This window comes from Nerophis lumbriciformis, linkage group LG33 (genome assembly GCF_033978685.3).
Source record: "Nerophis lumbriciformis linkage group LG33, RoL_Nlum_v2.1, whole genome shotgun sequence".
Taxonomy (NCBI): domain Eukaryota; kingdom Metazoa; phylum Chordata; class Actinopteri; order Syngnathiformes; family Syngnathidae; genus Nerophis; species Nerophis lumbriciformis.
This window is the reverse complement of record NC_084580.2, coordinates 22,302,395-22,318,583: the sequence shown is the minus strand read 5'-3', so window position 1 is coordinate 22,318,583 and position 16,189 is coordinate 22,302,395. Positions and strand designations below refer to the sequence as shown.

At 37.8% G+C, this 16,189-nt stretch overlaps 3 protein-coding genes across 4 annotated transcripts in view; all 3 read right to left on the bottom strand.

Annotated features, from left to right (window-relative positions):
* Window positions 1–1,942, bottom strand: part of LOC140676605 (uncharacterized) — a 37,430-nt gene extending 35,488 nt beyond the window's left edge. For both annotated transcript variants that reach the window (XM_061928414.2, XM_061928410.1), the window contains exon 1: window positions 1,199–1,942. In XM_061928414.2, the coding sequence (XP_061784398.1) occupies window positions 1,199–1,297 (99 nt within the window). In that variant the 5' untranslated portion in view covers window positions 1,298–1,942. The remainder of the gene's footprint in view (window positions 1–1,198) is intronic.
* Window positions 1–16,189, bottom strand: part of LOC133575682 (major histocompatibility complex class I-related gene protein-like) — a gene marked incomplete at its 3' end in the record, with an annotated part of 187,819 nt that overhangs the window by 142,709 nt on the left and 28,921 nt on the right. The gene's annotated exons all lie outside the window — the stretch shown is intronic.
* The window catches only part of LOC140677503 (uncharacterized), a 45,907-nt gene continuing 43,330 nt past the window's right edge, over window positions 13,613–16,189 (bottom strand). The window contains exon 2 of the mRNA XM_072912178.1: window positions 13,613–15,192. Coding sequence (XP_072768279.1) covers window positions 14,054–15,142 — 1,089 coding nt within the window. The 5' untranslated portion in view covers window positions 15,143–15,192 and the 3' untranslated portion in view covers window positions 13,613–14,053. The remainder of the gene's footprint in view (window positions 15,193–16,189) is intronic.

The window sequence follows — 16,189 nt, the reverse complement described above, 5'->3', positions numbered from 1 at the left end:
AATCACCTATTCTTCTGTTGTTTGAGACTTTACATTAGTTTTGGATGATACCACAGATTTGGGTATCAATCTGATACCAAATAGTTACAGGATCATACATTGGTCATATTCAAAGTCCTCATGTGTCCAGGGACATATTTCCTGAGTTTATAAACATAATATAATTTGTTTTTTAAATAAAAGAAGATGTTGTGATGCCAAAAAATATTGATGAAATCATAGAACTAATACTTTATAGAGGCGGTATAGTACCAAATATGATTAATTAGTATTGTGGTATTTTACTAATATAAGTACCGTACAACCCTGGTTCTTAACTGGCGGGTAGAAATACACTTAAGATTAACACAATCACTCATTTAACCCCACTTTGAGTACAGAGTTCATGTTTGGTACCGTGACGCCTTAAAAGCCCTGAAAAACAAACTCCAGACAGCCCAAAACAAAATGATTGGGCTTCTACTCAACCGTCCATCTCGGGCTCACCTTTCCGCCAACCATTTCCTTAACGTGGGGAGGCTCTTGGTAGCCGACAGAGTACATCTTCTTGCAGTTAGTTTGGTGTAGAAGATACACCATACCAATACTTCAAACTATATTCACCATTATAACACCAGAGGTAGTTGTACAAATCACATTCAACCCAGATATCACTCCAAAAAAGGTTCTAATTTGTTTGCCTGCTATACCACCAAAATGTGGAACTCCCTATCAATAGTCATAAAGGAGAGTAAATCTCTTACTTCCTTCAAAGTCGCTTTGAAAAGACATTACAGGTTGCGGTTACTCGTAACTGGGAATAGACGAAACCTTTTGCTTTTTATAAATTATTTTCTTGCAGTATATTTGTATTTTAAATGCTACTTTCTGCATACTTTGTGTTCTATCTGTGTGAGTTAAAACAATATTTCAAGTGAGACCATGTCAGGCTTTCTTGTAGCAGTGAATGTGTACCGTGATGAAAGTGTACCCTTTCCTATGCAAACTTCTCATAACTTCTTCAATCAATCAATCACACATTGTTACAAACTGAGAGGAACATCAACCTCAAACTGTCTCGTTTTCATGAAGAATCTAAATCAAAGCATTAAATCATCCCCACAAGACAAACCATCATATTACTGACCACATATTGAAGAAAAATGTTACTAATGAAATATAAAGTTAGTAAAGATGTGAGAGTAAGAAGTCAACAAACCTGTTCTGTGTAACACAACTTGATGTTTCTTGAAAACAGCGTCCAGTAGTTGATGTTGTCGCTCCTTCTCCTCTTTTGTTGGACAAAGTTCCTCCTCATACTTTGCTATCGTTCTTTCGCACATTTTCCCACAATCACAACACTTTACACTCACATTTGATCTCTACTTAGCGATGTGTTGATAACGTCCGCGTCTCTTTGTTAGCAGCTAACAAGCTAAGCTAACTAGCAAGCTAAGCTAAGCTAGCACAAGACTTGATAAAGTGCGCTCAGACTAATGTATCCGGATACAAACAATGACTAACGATGTTTCATCTACTACACGACATATATGCGTACATGTATGCACTAAATACAAATAGAGAAACAATAATGGCCAGTGGCCACGTTTAGGCCTTCTCTGTCAAACGCCATTTTGCTTTTGACTCCTTCGTCTTCTTTGGATTTCCAGCAGACTAGTAGAGCATCTTAGGCCTCCACAGCTTCTTAACGGGACTTCTTCGTCCTGTCCTATGGTCCATACTACATTCTACAGTACAGGAGGTCTTCGTCCTGTCCTATGGTCCATACTACATTCTACAGTACAGGAGGTCTTCGTCCTGTCCTATGGTCCATACTACATTCTACAGTACAGGAGGTCTTCGTCCTGTCCTATGGTCCATACTACATTCTACAGTACAGGAGGTCTTCGTCCTGTCCTATGGTCCATACTACATTCTACAGTACAGGAGGTCGCGCTATCAACCTTTCAATGGACCACTTCCAAGGTGGCTTCTGCGCATGTCCAATTTATCTAGGTCAAAGTTCGTGAGGAATAAACAAAGCCAAGCGACTCCATACTTTTTTAGTCAACTTCGTCACTGCGTGGTTTGTGTTTACTCTTTAGCGTGAATAGTAGTAGATATATTTCTGAATGATTGTTTATTCTGCGTCGTGTATATTTTTCAATATGTCGAAGACAATTTGTGCAGTTGTGGGATGTTCTAATAGTACATCATCATCATCATGTCTTTGTATTCCTTTCATGAACATGCAAATATATACCATACTTGCCAAGCCTCCCGAATTTTCCGGGAGACTCCCGAAATTCAGCGCCTCTCCCGAAAACCTCCCGGGACAAATATTCTCCCGAAAATCTCCCGATTTTCAGTCGGAGCTGGAAGCCACGCCCCATCCAGCTCCATGCTGACCTGAGTGAGGACAGCCTTTTTTCATGACCGGAGGACAACAGGGTGACAAGAACTAAATCCTCCAGACTAGAGATACAGTAAATTGTATTATTATGTTTATTTTACCTAAAAATAAATATATTTATTAATTTAAAAAAAAAATAAAATAAAAAATACATTTTTTATTTTTTTTATTTTGCTAAAAACATCAAAATTAATTGTATTTTTATTTGTATTTTTTCGTGACTCCTTATTACATCCAGCCATAGAATTATACATTAAAATAAACATATTTGAAATAATTGATTTTAAATTATCATAATAATTCATTTAAAATGACCATATTTAATTATTAAAATAATTGCTTGTTTATCAACAACTTTAGCATTTTATTCATTACATTTTGAAACTCTCAGAAGCCAAGTTATGTTATATTCTTTAATATCTATTTATGCAAGTTTGAAGTATCAATTATCTAAACACAGTTTTGTTTGCATATTTTCAGGATGTAGATATATATATATATATATATATATATATATATATATATATATATATATATATATATATATATATATATATATATATATGTCTTAATAAGGTTATCCAAAAAATAGTGCTCGATACCGTAGTAGAGCGCAATATATGTATGTGTGGGGAAAAAAATCACAAGACTATTTCATCTCTACAGGCCTGTTTCATGAGGGGGTTCCCTCAATCATCAGGAGATGAAATCTCCTGATGAAATAGTCTTGTGATTTTTTTCCCACACATACATATATATATATATATATATATATATATGTGTGTATGAAATACTTGACTTGGTGAATTCTAGCTGTCAATATACTCCTCCCCTCTTAACCACGCCCTCAACCGCGCCCTGCCCCACCCCCGACCCCGCCCCCGACCACACCCCGCCCCCGACCACGCCCCCACCCCCCACCTCCCGAAATCGGAGGTCTCAAGGTTGGCAAGTATGATATATACAAGCCACGTACAGTTCACACTTTCATTGTTTTTTTTGTTTCTTATACATTTCCATGATCAGAAAGGAGCATATAAAAGAATAATATTCTTATATTTATCTGCCAACCTTTTTTTAACACAATTATTTTAGATGACTTTATCACTGTTCCCTCCACCAATATTTAGCAATATTTGGTAGAATAAATTTCCGACACATCATTTATTTTGATGCGATGGCTAAACATAATTATAGTTGCAATAGTTTATTTTCAACAAACTGCTTAAAGAATAATTATTGGTAAATGCAGTCTATAAAATATTGAATTCATTAATTTGAACACATTACACACCATTATACTAAATGTATGACTATTCCTTGCAGGTTGGATGAAGGAATTGTTCTACAATCCTATCAGCAATGAAAGCCACTTTTGTTTCCTTAATGGCCTACTGAAATGCGATTTTCTTATTTAAACGGGGATAGCGGGTCCATTCTATGTGTCATACTTGATCATTTCGCGATATTGCCATATTTTTGCTGAAAGGATTTAGTAGAGAACATCGACGATAAAGTTCGCAACTTTTGGTCGCTGATAAAAAAGCCTTGCCTGTACCGGAAGTAGCAGACGAGTAGCGTGACGTCACAGGTTGTGGAGCTCCTCACATCTGCACATTGTTTACAATCATGGCCACCAGCAGCGAGAGCGATTCGGACCGAGAAAGCGACGATTTCCCCATTAATTTGAGCGAGGATGAAAGATTTGTGGATGAGGAAAGTGAGAGTGAAGGACTAGAGGGCAGTGGGAGCGATTCAGATAGGGAAGATGCTGTGAGAGGCGGGTGGGACCTGATATTCAGCTGGGAATGACTAAAACAGTAAATAAACACAAGACATATATATACTCTATTAGCCACAACACAACCAGGCTTATATTTAATATGCCACAAATTAATCCCGCATAACAAACACCTCCCCCCTCCCGTCCATATAACCCGCCAATACAACTCAAACACCTGCACAACACACTCAATCCCACAGCCCAAAGTACCATTCACCTCCCCAAAGTTCATACAGCACATATATTTCCCCAAAGTTACGTACATGACATGCACATAGCGGCACACACGTACGGGCAAGCGATCAAATGTTTGGAAGCCGCAGCTGCATGCGTACTCACGGTACCGCGTCTGCGCATCCAACTCAAAGTCCTCCTGGTAAGAGTCTCTGTTGTCCCAGTTCTGCACAGGCCAATGGTAAAGATTGACTGTCATCTTTCGGGAATGTAAACAATGAAACACCGGCTGTGTTTGTGTTGCTGCAGCCGCTTGCAATACACCGCTTCCCACCTACAGCTTTCTTCTTTGTTGTCTCTATTGTTCATTGAACAAATTGCAAAAGATTCACCAACACAGATGTCCAGAATACTGTGGAATTTTGCGATGAAAACAGACGACTTAATAGCTGGCCACCATGCTGTCCCCAAATGTCCTCCACAATCCGTGACGTCACGCGCAGGCGTCATCATACCGAGATGTTTTCAGCAGGATATTTCGCGCGAAATTTAAAATTGCACTTTAGTAAGCTAACCCGGCCGTATTGGCATGTGTTGCAATGTTAAGATTTCATCATTGATATACAAACTATCAGACTGCATGGCTTTTTTTATCAGCGACCAAAAGTTGCAAACTTTATCGTCGATGTTCTCTACTAAATCCTTTCAGCAAAAATATGGCAATATCGCGAAATGATCAAGTATGACACATAGAATGGACCTGCTATCCCCGTTTAAATAAGAAAATCGCATTTCAGTAGGCCTTTAAATAAGAAAACCAGACCAGATTAAATGTTACACTGCTCCTGGGGTAGACTGACTGTTTAAAAAAAAGTCTACACGCCACTGACATAAACCTCTCGTTTTCATGAATATAAAAACTAAGCAGTGCATCATCCCCACAAGACAATTCACCTTCTTATACACAATATATTTAAGAATAGTGTTATTAATCAGATATAAAGTTAGTAAAGATGTGAGAGTAAGAAGTAAACAAACCTGTTCTGTGTAACACAACTTGATGTTTCTTGAAAACAGCGTCCAGTAGTTGATTGTTCTCCTCTTTTGTTCTAGAAAGTTCCTCCTCGTACTTTGCTATCTTCTTTCGCACATTTTCACACAATCACAACACTTTACACTCACATGTTCACACAATCAGAACACTTTACACGCACATTTTCCCACAATCATAACTTTACACGCACATTTTCCCACAATCATAACTTTACACTCACATTTTTAGAGTCACAAGACTCCAAAACTTTTTTCTTCCTCTTTGATAATTTGCACAATACAAGGGCGACATCTGCTGTACAAAGAATGTACTAACATGTACTAATACAAAAGTTCTATTTTTGTTTTTAGTCAGACATTCAGTCATTGTCGTACTCCAAAAAATGCGCAAGTATTTGGCATCAAGTTTGAAGAAGTAACAAGTAATGGATGTATACTGAGCAGACAACATGTGGACACAGCATATGTGGCGCCATTGTTGTTTTGTTACACCTCCAAAGTGTATACACACACAATTATACATGGTAAGTACAAATACAAGTGTATTTTATGAGTATTAATAATGCAAAAAAACTTAATTTTTCCAGTAAGTTTTTCCTTTTTTGGTGACGTATCTTAGCAAGAATGTCATTTGTTCCAAAGTGTAAATAATCAGATTTTTTGTTCGCATTCTGCAATTGTTGGGGGTTCTTTTGACAGACATTTATTAAATGATTGCTTGTATACTACTAGTCAGTAATATCTTCAATAAATATCCATCCCCTCTTTTTTCACTTAGTATACTTCCCAGCAACATTACTTCAAAAGTCTCACATTTTAAAAGTAAATTATCTTGTATAAAACACCACTGATCAAATGATGTATAAAGTAAATAATAATATGCTTCCAGAAGATGTTTCAGATGTGAACCAGTAAATATGAACTAAGAGAGATGTATGTGTACTCAAAAGCAAAAGTATGAACAAATGTAAAACAAATATGTATATCATATAAATGACTTCATTAATTGCAGTGCTCTGCAACCTTTACATCAAAGGAAACATAAGTTATGGTAGTAGTATAGGTTGACTTTTGGTAGTAGTATAAGTTGAGTTATGGCAGTAGTTTAGGTTGAGTTATGGCAGTAGTTTAGGTTGAGTTATGGTAGTAGTATAAGTTTAGCTATGGCTGTAGTAAAGGTTGAGTTATGTCAGGAGTATAAGTTGAGCTATGGTAGTAGTATAGGTTGAGTTATGGCAGTGGTATAGGTTGAGTTATGGCAGTAGTATAGGTTAACCAATGGGAGTAGTTTAGGTTGAGGTATGGTAGTACTTAAGTTCAGTTATAGCAGTAGTATAGGTTGAGTTATGGCAGTAGTATAGGTTTCGTTTTGGCAGTAGTATAGGTTAACCAATGGGAGTAGTTTAGGTTGAGTTATGGTAGTAGTTAAGTTCAGATATTGCAGTAGTATTGGTTGAGTTATGGTAGTAGTATAGGTTGAGTTATAGCAGAAGTATATGTTGAGTTATGGCAGTAGTATAGGTTAACCTATGGGAGTAGCTTAGGTTGAGTTATGGTAGTAGTTAAGTTCAGTTATAGCAGTAGTATAGGTTGAGTTATGGTAGTAGTATAGGTTGACTTATAGTAGTATTATAAGTTGAGTTATGGCAGTAGTATAGGCTAACATATGGGAGTAGTTTAGGTTGAGTTATGGTAGTAGTATAGGTTGAGTTATGGCCGTAGTTCAGGTTGACTTATGGCAATAGTTTAGGTTGACTTACAGAAATAGTATACATTGAGTTATGTTAGTATTTAAGTTGAGCTATGGCATTAGTATAGGTTGAGTTATGGCAGTAGTATAGGTTGAGTTATGGCAGTAGTATAGGTTGAGTTATGGCAGTAGTATAGGTTGAGTTTTGGTAGTAATATAGGTTGAGTTATGCTAGTAGTTTAGTTCAGTTATGGCAGTAGTATAGGTTGAGTTATGGTAGTAGTTAAATTGAGTTATGACAGTGGTATAGGTTGAGTTATGGAAGTAGTATAGGTTGAGTTATGGCAGTGGTATAGGTTTAGTTCTGGTAGTAGTATAGGTTGAGTTATGGCAGTAGCATAGGTTAACTTATGGGAATAGTCTAGGTTGAGTTATGGTAGTAGTTATGTTCAGTTACGACAGTAGTACAGGTTGAGTTATGGCAGTAGTATAGGTTGAGTTTTGGTAGTAATATAGGTTGAGTTATGGCAGTAGTATAGGTTGAGTTTTGGTAGTAATATAGGTTGAGTTATGCTAGTAGTTAAGTTCAGTTATGACAGTGGTATAGGTTGAGTTTTGGTAGTAGTATATGTTAAGTTATGGCAGTAGTATAGGTTGAGTTATGGCAGTAGTATAGGTTGAGTTTTGGTAGTAATATAGGTTGAGTTATGCTAGTAGTTTAGTTCAGTTATGGCAGTAGTATAGGTTGAGTTATGGTAGTAGTTAAATTGAGTTATGACAGTGGTATAGGTTGAGTTATGGAAGTAGTATAGGTTGAGTTATGGCAGTGGTATAGGTTTAGTTCTGGCAGTAGTATAGGTTGAGTTATGGCAGTAGTATAGGTTAACTTATGGGAATAGTATAGGTTGAGTTATGGTAGTAGTTATGTTCAGTTACGACAGTAGTATAGGTTGAGTTATGGCAGTAGTATAGGTTGAGTTTTGGTAGTAATATAGGTTGAGTTATGGCAGTAGTATAGGTTGAGTTTTGGTAGTAATATAGGTTGAGTTATGCTAGTAGTTAAGTTCAGTTATGACAGTGGTATAGGTTGAGTTTTGGTAGTAGTATATGTTAAGTTATGGCAGTAGTATAGGTTGATTTATGGCAGTAGTATAGGTTGAGTTTTGGTAGTAATATAGGTTGAGTTATGCTAGTAGTTTAGTTCAGTTATGGCAGTAGTATAGGTTGAGTTATGGTAGTAGTTAAATTGAGTTATGACAGTGGTATAGGTTGAGTTATGGCAGTAGTATAGGTTGAGTTATGGCAGTGGTATAGGTTGAGTTATGGCAGTAGTATAGGTTGAGTTATGGCAGTAGTATAAGTTAACCTTTTGGAGTAGTTTAGGTTGAGTTATGGTAGTAGTTAAGTTCAGTTATTGCAGTATTATAGGTTGAGTTATGGCAGTAGTATAGGTTGGGTTATGGCAATAGTTTAGGTTAACTTACAGAAATAGTATAGGTTGAGTTATGGTAGTATTTAAGTTGAGCTATGGCAGTAGTATCGGTTGAGTTATGGCAGTAGTATAGGTTGAGTTATGGAAGTAGTATAGGTTGAGTTATGGCAGTGGTATAGGTTTAGTTCTGGCAGTAGTATAGGTTGAGTTATGGCAGTGGTATAGGTTGAGTTATGGCAGTAGTATAGGTTGAGTTATGGCAGTAGTATAGGTTAACTTATGGGAATAGTCTAGGTTGAAATATGGTAGTAGTTATGTTCAGTTACGACAGTAGTATAGGTTGAGTTATGGCAGTAGTATAGGTTGAGTTTTGGTAGTAATATAGGTTGAGTTATGGCAGTAGTATAGGTTGAGTTTTGGTAGTAATATAGGTTGAGTTATGCTAGTAGTTAAGTTCAGTTATGACAGTGGTATAGGTTGAGTTTTGGTAGTAGTATATTTTAAGTTATGGCAGTAGTATAGGTTGAGTTATGGCAGTAGTATAGGTTGAGTTATGGCAGTAATATAGGTTGAGTTATGGTAGTGGTATAAGTAGAGTTCTGGCAGTAGTATAGGTTGAGTTATGGCAGTAGTATAGGTTGAGTTATGGCAGTAGTTTAGGTTGAGTTATGGCAGTAGTATAGGTTGAGTTATGGCAGTAGTATAGGTTGAGTTATGGCAGTAGTATAGGTTAACATATGGGAGTAGTTTAGGTTGAGTTATGGTAGTAGTATAGGTTGAGTTATGGCAATAGCTTAGGTTGACTTACAGAAATAGTATACGTTGAGTTATGGTAGTAGTTAAGTTGAGCTATGGCAGTATTATACGTTGAGTTATGGCAGTAGTATAGGTTGAGTTATGGCAGTAGTATAGGTTGAGTTATGGCAGTAGTATAGGTTAACTTATGGGAATAGTTTAGGTTGAGTTAAGGTAGTAGTTAAGTTCAGTTATGGCAGTAGTATAGGTTGAGTTATAGCAGTAGTATAGGTTGAGTTATGGCAGTAGTATAGGTTGAGTTATGGCAGTAGTATAGGTTGAGTTATGGAAGTAGTATAGGTTGAGTTCTGGCAGTAGTATAGGTTGAGTTATGGCAGTAGTATAGGTTAACTTATGGGAATAGTTTAGGTTGAGTTAAGGTAGTAGTTAAGTTCAGTTATGACAGTAGTATAGGTTGAGTTATGGCAGTAGTATAGGTTGAGGTTTGGTAGTAATATAGGTTGAGTTATGCTAGTAGGTAAGTTCAGTTATGGTAGTAGTATAGGTTGAGTTATGGTAGGAGTTAAATTGAGTTATGACAGTGGTATAGGTTGAGTTTTGGTAGTAGTATATGTTAAGTTATGGCAGTAGTATAGGTTGAGTTATGGCAGTAGTATAGGTTAACTTATGGGAATAGTTTAGGTTGAGTTAAGGTAGTAGTTAAGTTCAGTTATGGCAGTAGTATAGGTTGAGTTATGGCAGTAGTATAGGTTGAGTTATGGCAGTAGTATAGGTTGAGTTATGGCAGTAGTATAGGTTGAGTTATGGAAGTAGTATAGGTTGAGTTCTGGCAGTAGTATAGGTTGAGTTATGGCAGTAGTATAGGTTAACTTATGGGAATAGTTTAGGTTGAGTTAAGGTAGTAGTTAAGTTCAGTTATGACAGTAGTATAGGTTGAGTTATGGCAGTAGTATAGGTTGAGTTTTGGTAGTAATATAGGTTGAGTTATGCTAGTAGGTAAGTTCAGTTATGGTAGTAGTATAGGTTGAGTTATGGTAGGAGTTAAATTGAGTTATGACAGTGGTATAGGTTGAGTTTTGGTAGTAGTATATGTTAAGTTATGGCAGTATTACAGGTTGAGTTATGGCAGTGGTATGAGTTGAGTTATGGCAGTGGTATAAGTAGAGTTCTGGCAGTAGTATAGGTTGAGTTATGGCAGTAGTATAGGTTGAGTTATGGCAGTAGTATAGGTTAACATATGGGAGTAGTTTAGGTTGAGTTATGGTAGTAGTATAGGTTGAGTTATGGCAATAGCTTAGGTTGACTTACAGAAATAGTATACGTTGAGTTATGGTAGTAGTTAAGTTGAGTTATGGCAGTAGTATAAGTTGAGTTATGGCAGTAGTATATGTTGAGTTATGGAAGTAGTATAGGTTGAGTTATGGCAGTGGTATAGGTTGAGTTATGGCAGTAGTATAGGTTAACTTATGGGAATAGTTTAGGTTGAGTTAAGGTAGTAGTTAAGTTCAGTTATGGCAGTAGTATAGGTTGAGTTATGGCAGTAGTATAGGTTAACTTATGGGAATAGTTTAGGTTGAGTTAAGGTAGTAGTTAAGTTCAGTTATGGCAGTAGTATAGGTTGAGTTATGGCAGTAGTATAGGTTGAGTTTTGGTAGTAATATAGGTTGAGTTATGCTAGTAGTTAAGTTCAGTTATGGCAGTAGTATAGGTTGAGTTATGGTAGGAGTTAAATTGAGTTATGACAGTGGTATAGGTTGAGTTTTGGTAGTAGTATATGTTAAGTTATGGCAGTAGTATAGGTTGAGTTATGGCAGTGGTATAAGTTGAGTTATGGCAGTGGTATGGGTTGAGTTATGCAAACATATTCAATAAATTGTAAACATATACAGTAAATGTATACCGTATGTCCTGAGACATGTACATGTACATTATACTACAGTCAATATATGTATATGGGACTAAAGTATGTGTACATAGCACTACAATAAACATATATGGTACAACACTGTGTATATATAGTAATACAATATACATGTTTGGTATTACAGTATGTTATACTACAGTAAATATTTATGGTACCACAGTATGCGTATATACTACTACAGTAAATATATATGGTACTATTTTATGTGCATGTATTACTAGAGTAAATATATATACTGTACTAGAGTGTGGTTTTATAGTACTACAGTATACATATATTACTGTACACTATATGTATATAATACTACAGTAAATATATATGGTACTACAGTACATGTATATAGTACTACAGTAAATATGAATAGTACTACAGTATGTGTATATAGTACTGAAGTATACATATTTGGAACTAAATTGTGTAACTGTCATGTCTGTGTGATCATGTTTTGTTTAAGTTATGTTCTGCTTGGTTTTGGACTCTTTTTAGTTCCTGCTTTCCACTCCCTTGTCTTGTTTCCATGGTTACCCATTAGTTTCACCTGTTCCACGTTTGGACTCATTGTGCACTCTTGTCACCATAGCAACCCATTAGTTGTCACCTGCCCTCACGACTCACGCACCTGTCTTTAATCATGTCACTATTATTTAAACCCATTGTTGCCAGGAAGTCTCCCTGGCGACATCACACCCCTGACACTCTGCTTCATGCCATGTTTACGTTTCATGCCCAGTTCACGCTGCTTGCTTCATAGTCCATGCCAAGTATGTTTTTGTTTATTAATGCCACAGTTAGTGTTTTTGTTTCGTTGTTCATAGTTTCTGCCTTTGTGCAAGTTTTGTGTTTATAGCCAAGTTGTGTACCTCCACTGTGAGCGCCTTTTGTTTGTTCCTTTTTATTGTCGTTATATTAAATCATGTACTCACTTTCACGCCACGTATGGTCCAAATCGTTTGCACCACGGGAGAACAAATCGCGCCAGAGTCCCAGTCTTGACAGTAACTATATTACTACACCGACATTTATTTAATAATACCACCTTAACATTTGACAACCAAACAATTACACAAGGCGAATCAGTAAAGAATCTGGGTATTATCTTCGACCCAACTCTCTCGTTTGAATCACACATTAAGAGTGTTACTAAAACGGCCTTCTTTCATCTCCGTAATATCGCTAAAATTCGTTCTATTTTATCCACTAGCGACGCTGAGATCATTATTCATGCGTTCGTTACGTCTCGTCTCGACTACTGTAACGTATTATTTTCGGGTCTCCCTATGTCTAGCATTAAAAAATTACAGTTGGTACAAAATGCGGCTGCTAGACTTTTGACAAGAACAAGAAAGTTTGATCATATTACGCCTATACTGGCTCACCTGCACTGGCTTCCTGTGCACTTAAGAAGTGACTTTAAGGTTTTACTACTTACGTATAAAATACTACACGGTCTAGCTCCGTCCTATCTTGTCGATTGTATTGTACCATATGTCCCGGCAAGAAATCTGCGTTCAAAGAACTCCGGCTTATTAGTGATTCCCAGAGCCCAAAAAAAGTCTGCGGGCTATAGAGCGTTTTCTATTCGGGCTCCAGTACTATGGAATGCCCTCCCGGTAACAATTAGAGATGCTACCTCAGTAGAAGCATTTAAGTCCCATCTTAAAACTCATTTGTATACTCTAGCCTTTAAATAGCCCCCCTGTTGGACCAGTTGATCTGCCGTTTCTTTTCTTTTCTCCTCTGCTCCCCTTTTCCTTGAGGGGGTGGGGGGCACAGGTCCGGTGGCCATGGATGAAGTGCTGGCTGTCCAGAGTCGGGACCCGGGGTGGACCGCTCGCCTGTGCATCGGCTGGGAACATCTCTACGCTGCTGACCCGTCTCCGCTCGGGATGGTGTCCTGCTGGCCCCACTATGGACTGGACTCTTACTATTATGTTGGATCCACTATGGACTGGACTCTCACAATATTATGTCAGACCCACTCGACATCCATTGCTTTCGGTCTCCCCTAGAGGGGGGGGGTTACCCACATATGCGGTCCTCTCCAAGGTTTCTCATAGTCATTCACATCGACGTCCCACTGGGGTGAGTTTTTCCTTGCCCGTATGTGGGCTTTGTACCGAGGATGTCGTTGTGGCTTGTGCAGCCCTTTGAGACACTTGTGATTTAGGGCTATATAAATAAAGATTGATTGATTGATTGATTGATTGACAGTATGTGTATATAATACTACAACACGTGGCGCTGCTGCCGCACTTGACTTGCAGTGGTTTTCAAACTTTTTTCCCACCATTTCAGAAAAAACCTGGCTCTCCAAGTACCACCAAAATGACCAACATTAAAAAACAGTAGCAGAGTAGGCAACAGTTTTCATTTAAAAACGAGGCAGAAGTTTTATTTAACAAGTAGATTTATTAAAAATGTTTGGCCATTGTTACATTACACAGTTCAAACAGCAACACCGTGTTTGGATTATAGGGACATAAAACACTGTACTTTAATCAAATGTTTCATTGATGTTGTAGTTTGAGAAACATCTTTGGAATCATTTATTAGAAAAAAGAAATGTAACACTTCATTATTTCAAAAACCTACAGTACACGGATGTAAGTGAATGATGAATATCTATATGCACGTAAAATGTTTATTTTTTGCTGTTTACTCTCACCTTGAAAGTCAAATTGTTCTGTCCATTTTTAAATTAAAGTACACAACGTTGTATATTAATGCATGTACTTGACTGGGGGGGAAAAATTACCAATCTAAAATATCTAATCTATAAATGCACATTAACAACACATGTTATATGTGCTCTTGTTGTTACAAAGTCAAATGTTACAAGTCTTGACAGCTTATTTAGAATCACCAGCACACTTGTGTTTGTCCAACTGGTACTTATAAGAGAATCTTTCACCACACACACTGCAACTCAACACTTTCTCTCCTGTGTGTGTTCTCATGTGTCTTACAAGCTTTGATCGTTCACAAAAGCTTCTGTGGCAGACTGAACAGGAAAAAGGTTTTTCTCCAGTGTGTGTTCTTGTGTGTATTAAAAGTTTTGCCCTGTCAGCAAAGCTCCTGTTGCAGCTTGAACAGGGATACGGTTTTTCACCCGTGTGTTTTCTCATGTGTACTTTAAAAGTTTGACTTTGCGCAAAACCTTTACCGCAGAATGAACAGTAATATGGTTTGTCCCCAGTGTGTGTTCTCATGTGTACTTTCAAATATTCACTTAATGCAAAGCCTTTATCGCAGAATGCACAGGTAAAAGGTTTCTCATCAGTGTGTAATCTTGTGTGTTTTTTTAAACACTGTCTTTGTGTGAAACTTTTTCCGCACACCGAACAAGAAAAAGGTTTTTCTTTGGTGTGTGTTTGCATGTGTTCGCTCAGTCCATTTCTTCGGGAAAAACATTTACCACAATCTGAGCAGGGAAAAGGTTTTTCTCCAGTGTGCATTCTCATGTGTACTTTAAGATGACTAGAATATTTAAAGGTTTTGTCACAGTGAGAACATTTCAAGCGAGTGTTTGTCTTATCATCTTTAGAGTCTTCATCATCAGTGTCAGGAGAGTGTGACGTTGTGTCCTCACTATCTGATAGTGGAGCTAAGAGCTTGTCTGCTTGTGATCCTCCACAGTGGTCTCCATCAGCTTCTGTTGTCATGTGTTGTGTTGAGCTGCTGCTCTTCTCCTCACTTTCACCTTTGACCTCATCATCTTCACCCTTCACAAAGACACTAATCACTGGGAACTCCTCCAACCATTCAAGCTTCTCTCCCTCCTGACTGATGCTGTTTTCCTCCTCTTCCACTTTAATGTGGGGGGTCAGTGAGTCTTCCTCTTCCTTTTTACAGGGAAGGGTCTGTGTCAAAGACGAAAAGGAGACGCCAGAGGGTCTGTGGTGCCTGGTCTTCCTCTTTGATGGATCCTCCTTCTCCATCCTGAAGCTACACTCCTGTTTTTCAGGCAGAAGTTGTTCTTCACAGACGTCTGCAGGACACAAAATGACAAACATGCTTGAGAAATGTCCAGATTTGCTCAGTCACACGAGTTTACATGTACTTAAAATAACAAGTTACTACAAACCCCGTTTCCGTATGAGTTGGGAAATTGTGTGAGATGTAAATATAAACGGAATACAATGATTTGCAAATCATTTTCAACCCATATTCAGTTGAATATGCTACAAAGACAACATATTTGATGTTCAAACTCATAAACTTTTTTTTTTTTTTGCAAATAATCATTAACTTTAGAACACGTGACAAAGAAGTTGGGAAAGGTGGCAATAAATACTGATAAAGTTGAGGAATGCTCATCAAACACTTATTTGGAACATCCCACAGGTGAACAGGCAAATAGGGAACAGGTGGGTGCCATGATTGGGTATACAAGTAGATTCCATGAAATGCTCAGTCATTCACAAACAAGGATGGGGCGAGGGTCACCACTTTGTCAACAAATGCGTGAGCAAATTGTTGAACAGTTTAAGAAAAACCTTTCTCAAACCAGCTATTGCAAGGAATTTAGGGATTTCACCATCTACGGTCCGTAATATCATCAAAGGGTTCAGAGAATCTGGAGAAATCACTGCACGTAAGCAGCTAAGCCCGTGACCTTCGATCCCTCAGGCTGTACTGCATCAACAAGCGACATCAGTGTGTGAAGGATATCACCACATGGGCTCAGGAACACTTCAGAAACCCACTGTCAGTAACTACAGTTGGTCGCTACATCTGTAAGTCCAAGTTAAAACTCTCCTATGCAAGGCGGAAACCGTTTATCAACAACACCCAGAAACGCCGTCGGCTTCACTGGGCCTGACCTCATCTAAGATGGACTGATACAAAGTGGAAAAGTGTTCTGTGGTCTGACGAGTCCACATTTCAAAATTGTTTTTAGAAAACTGTGGACGTCATGTCCTCCGGACCAAAGAGGAAAAGAACCATCCGGATTGTTATAGACGCAAAGTTGAAAAGCCAGCATG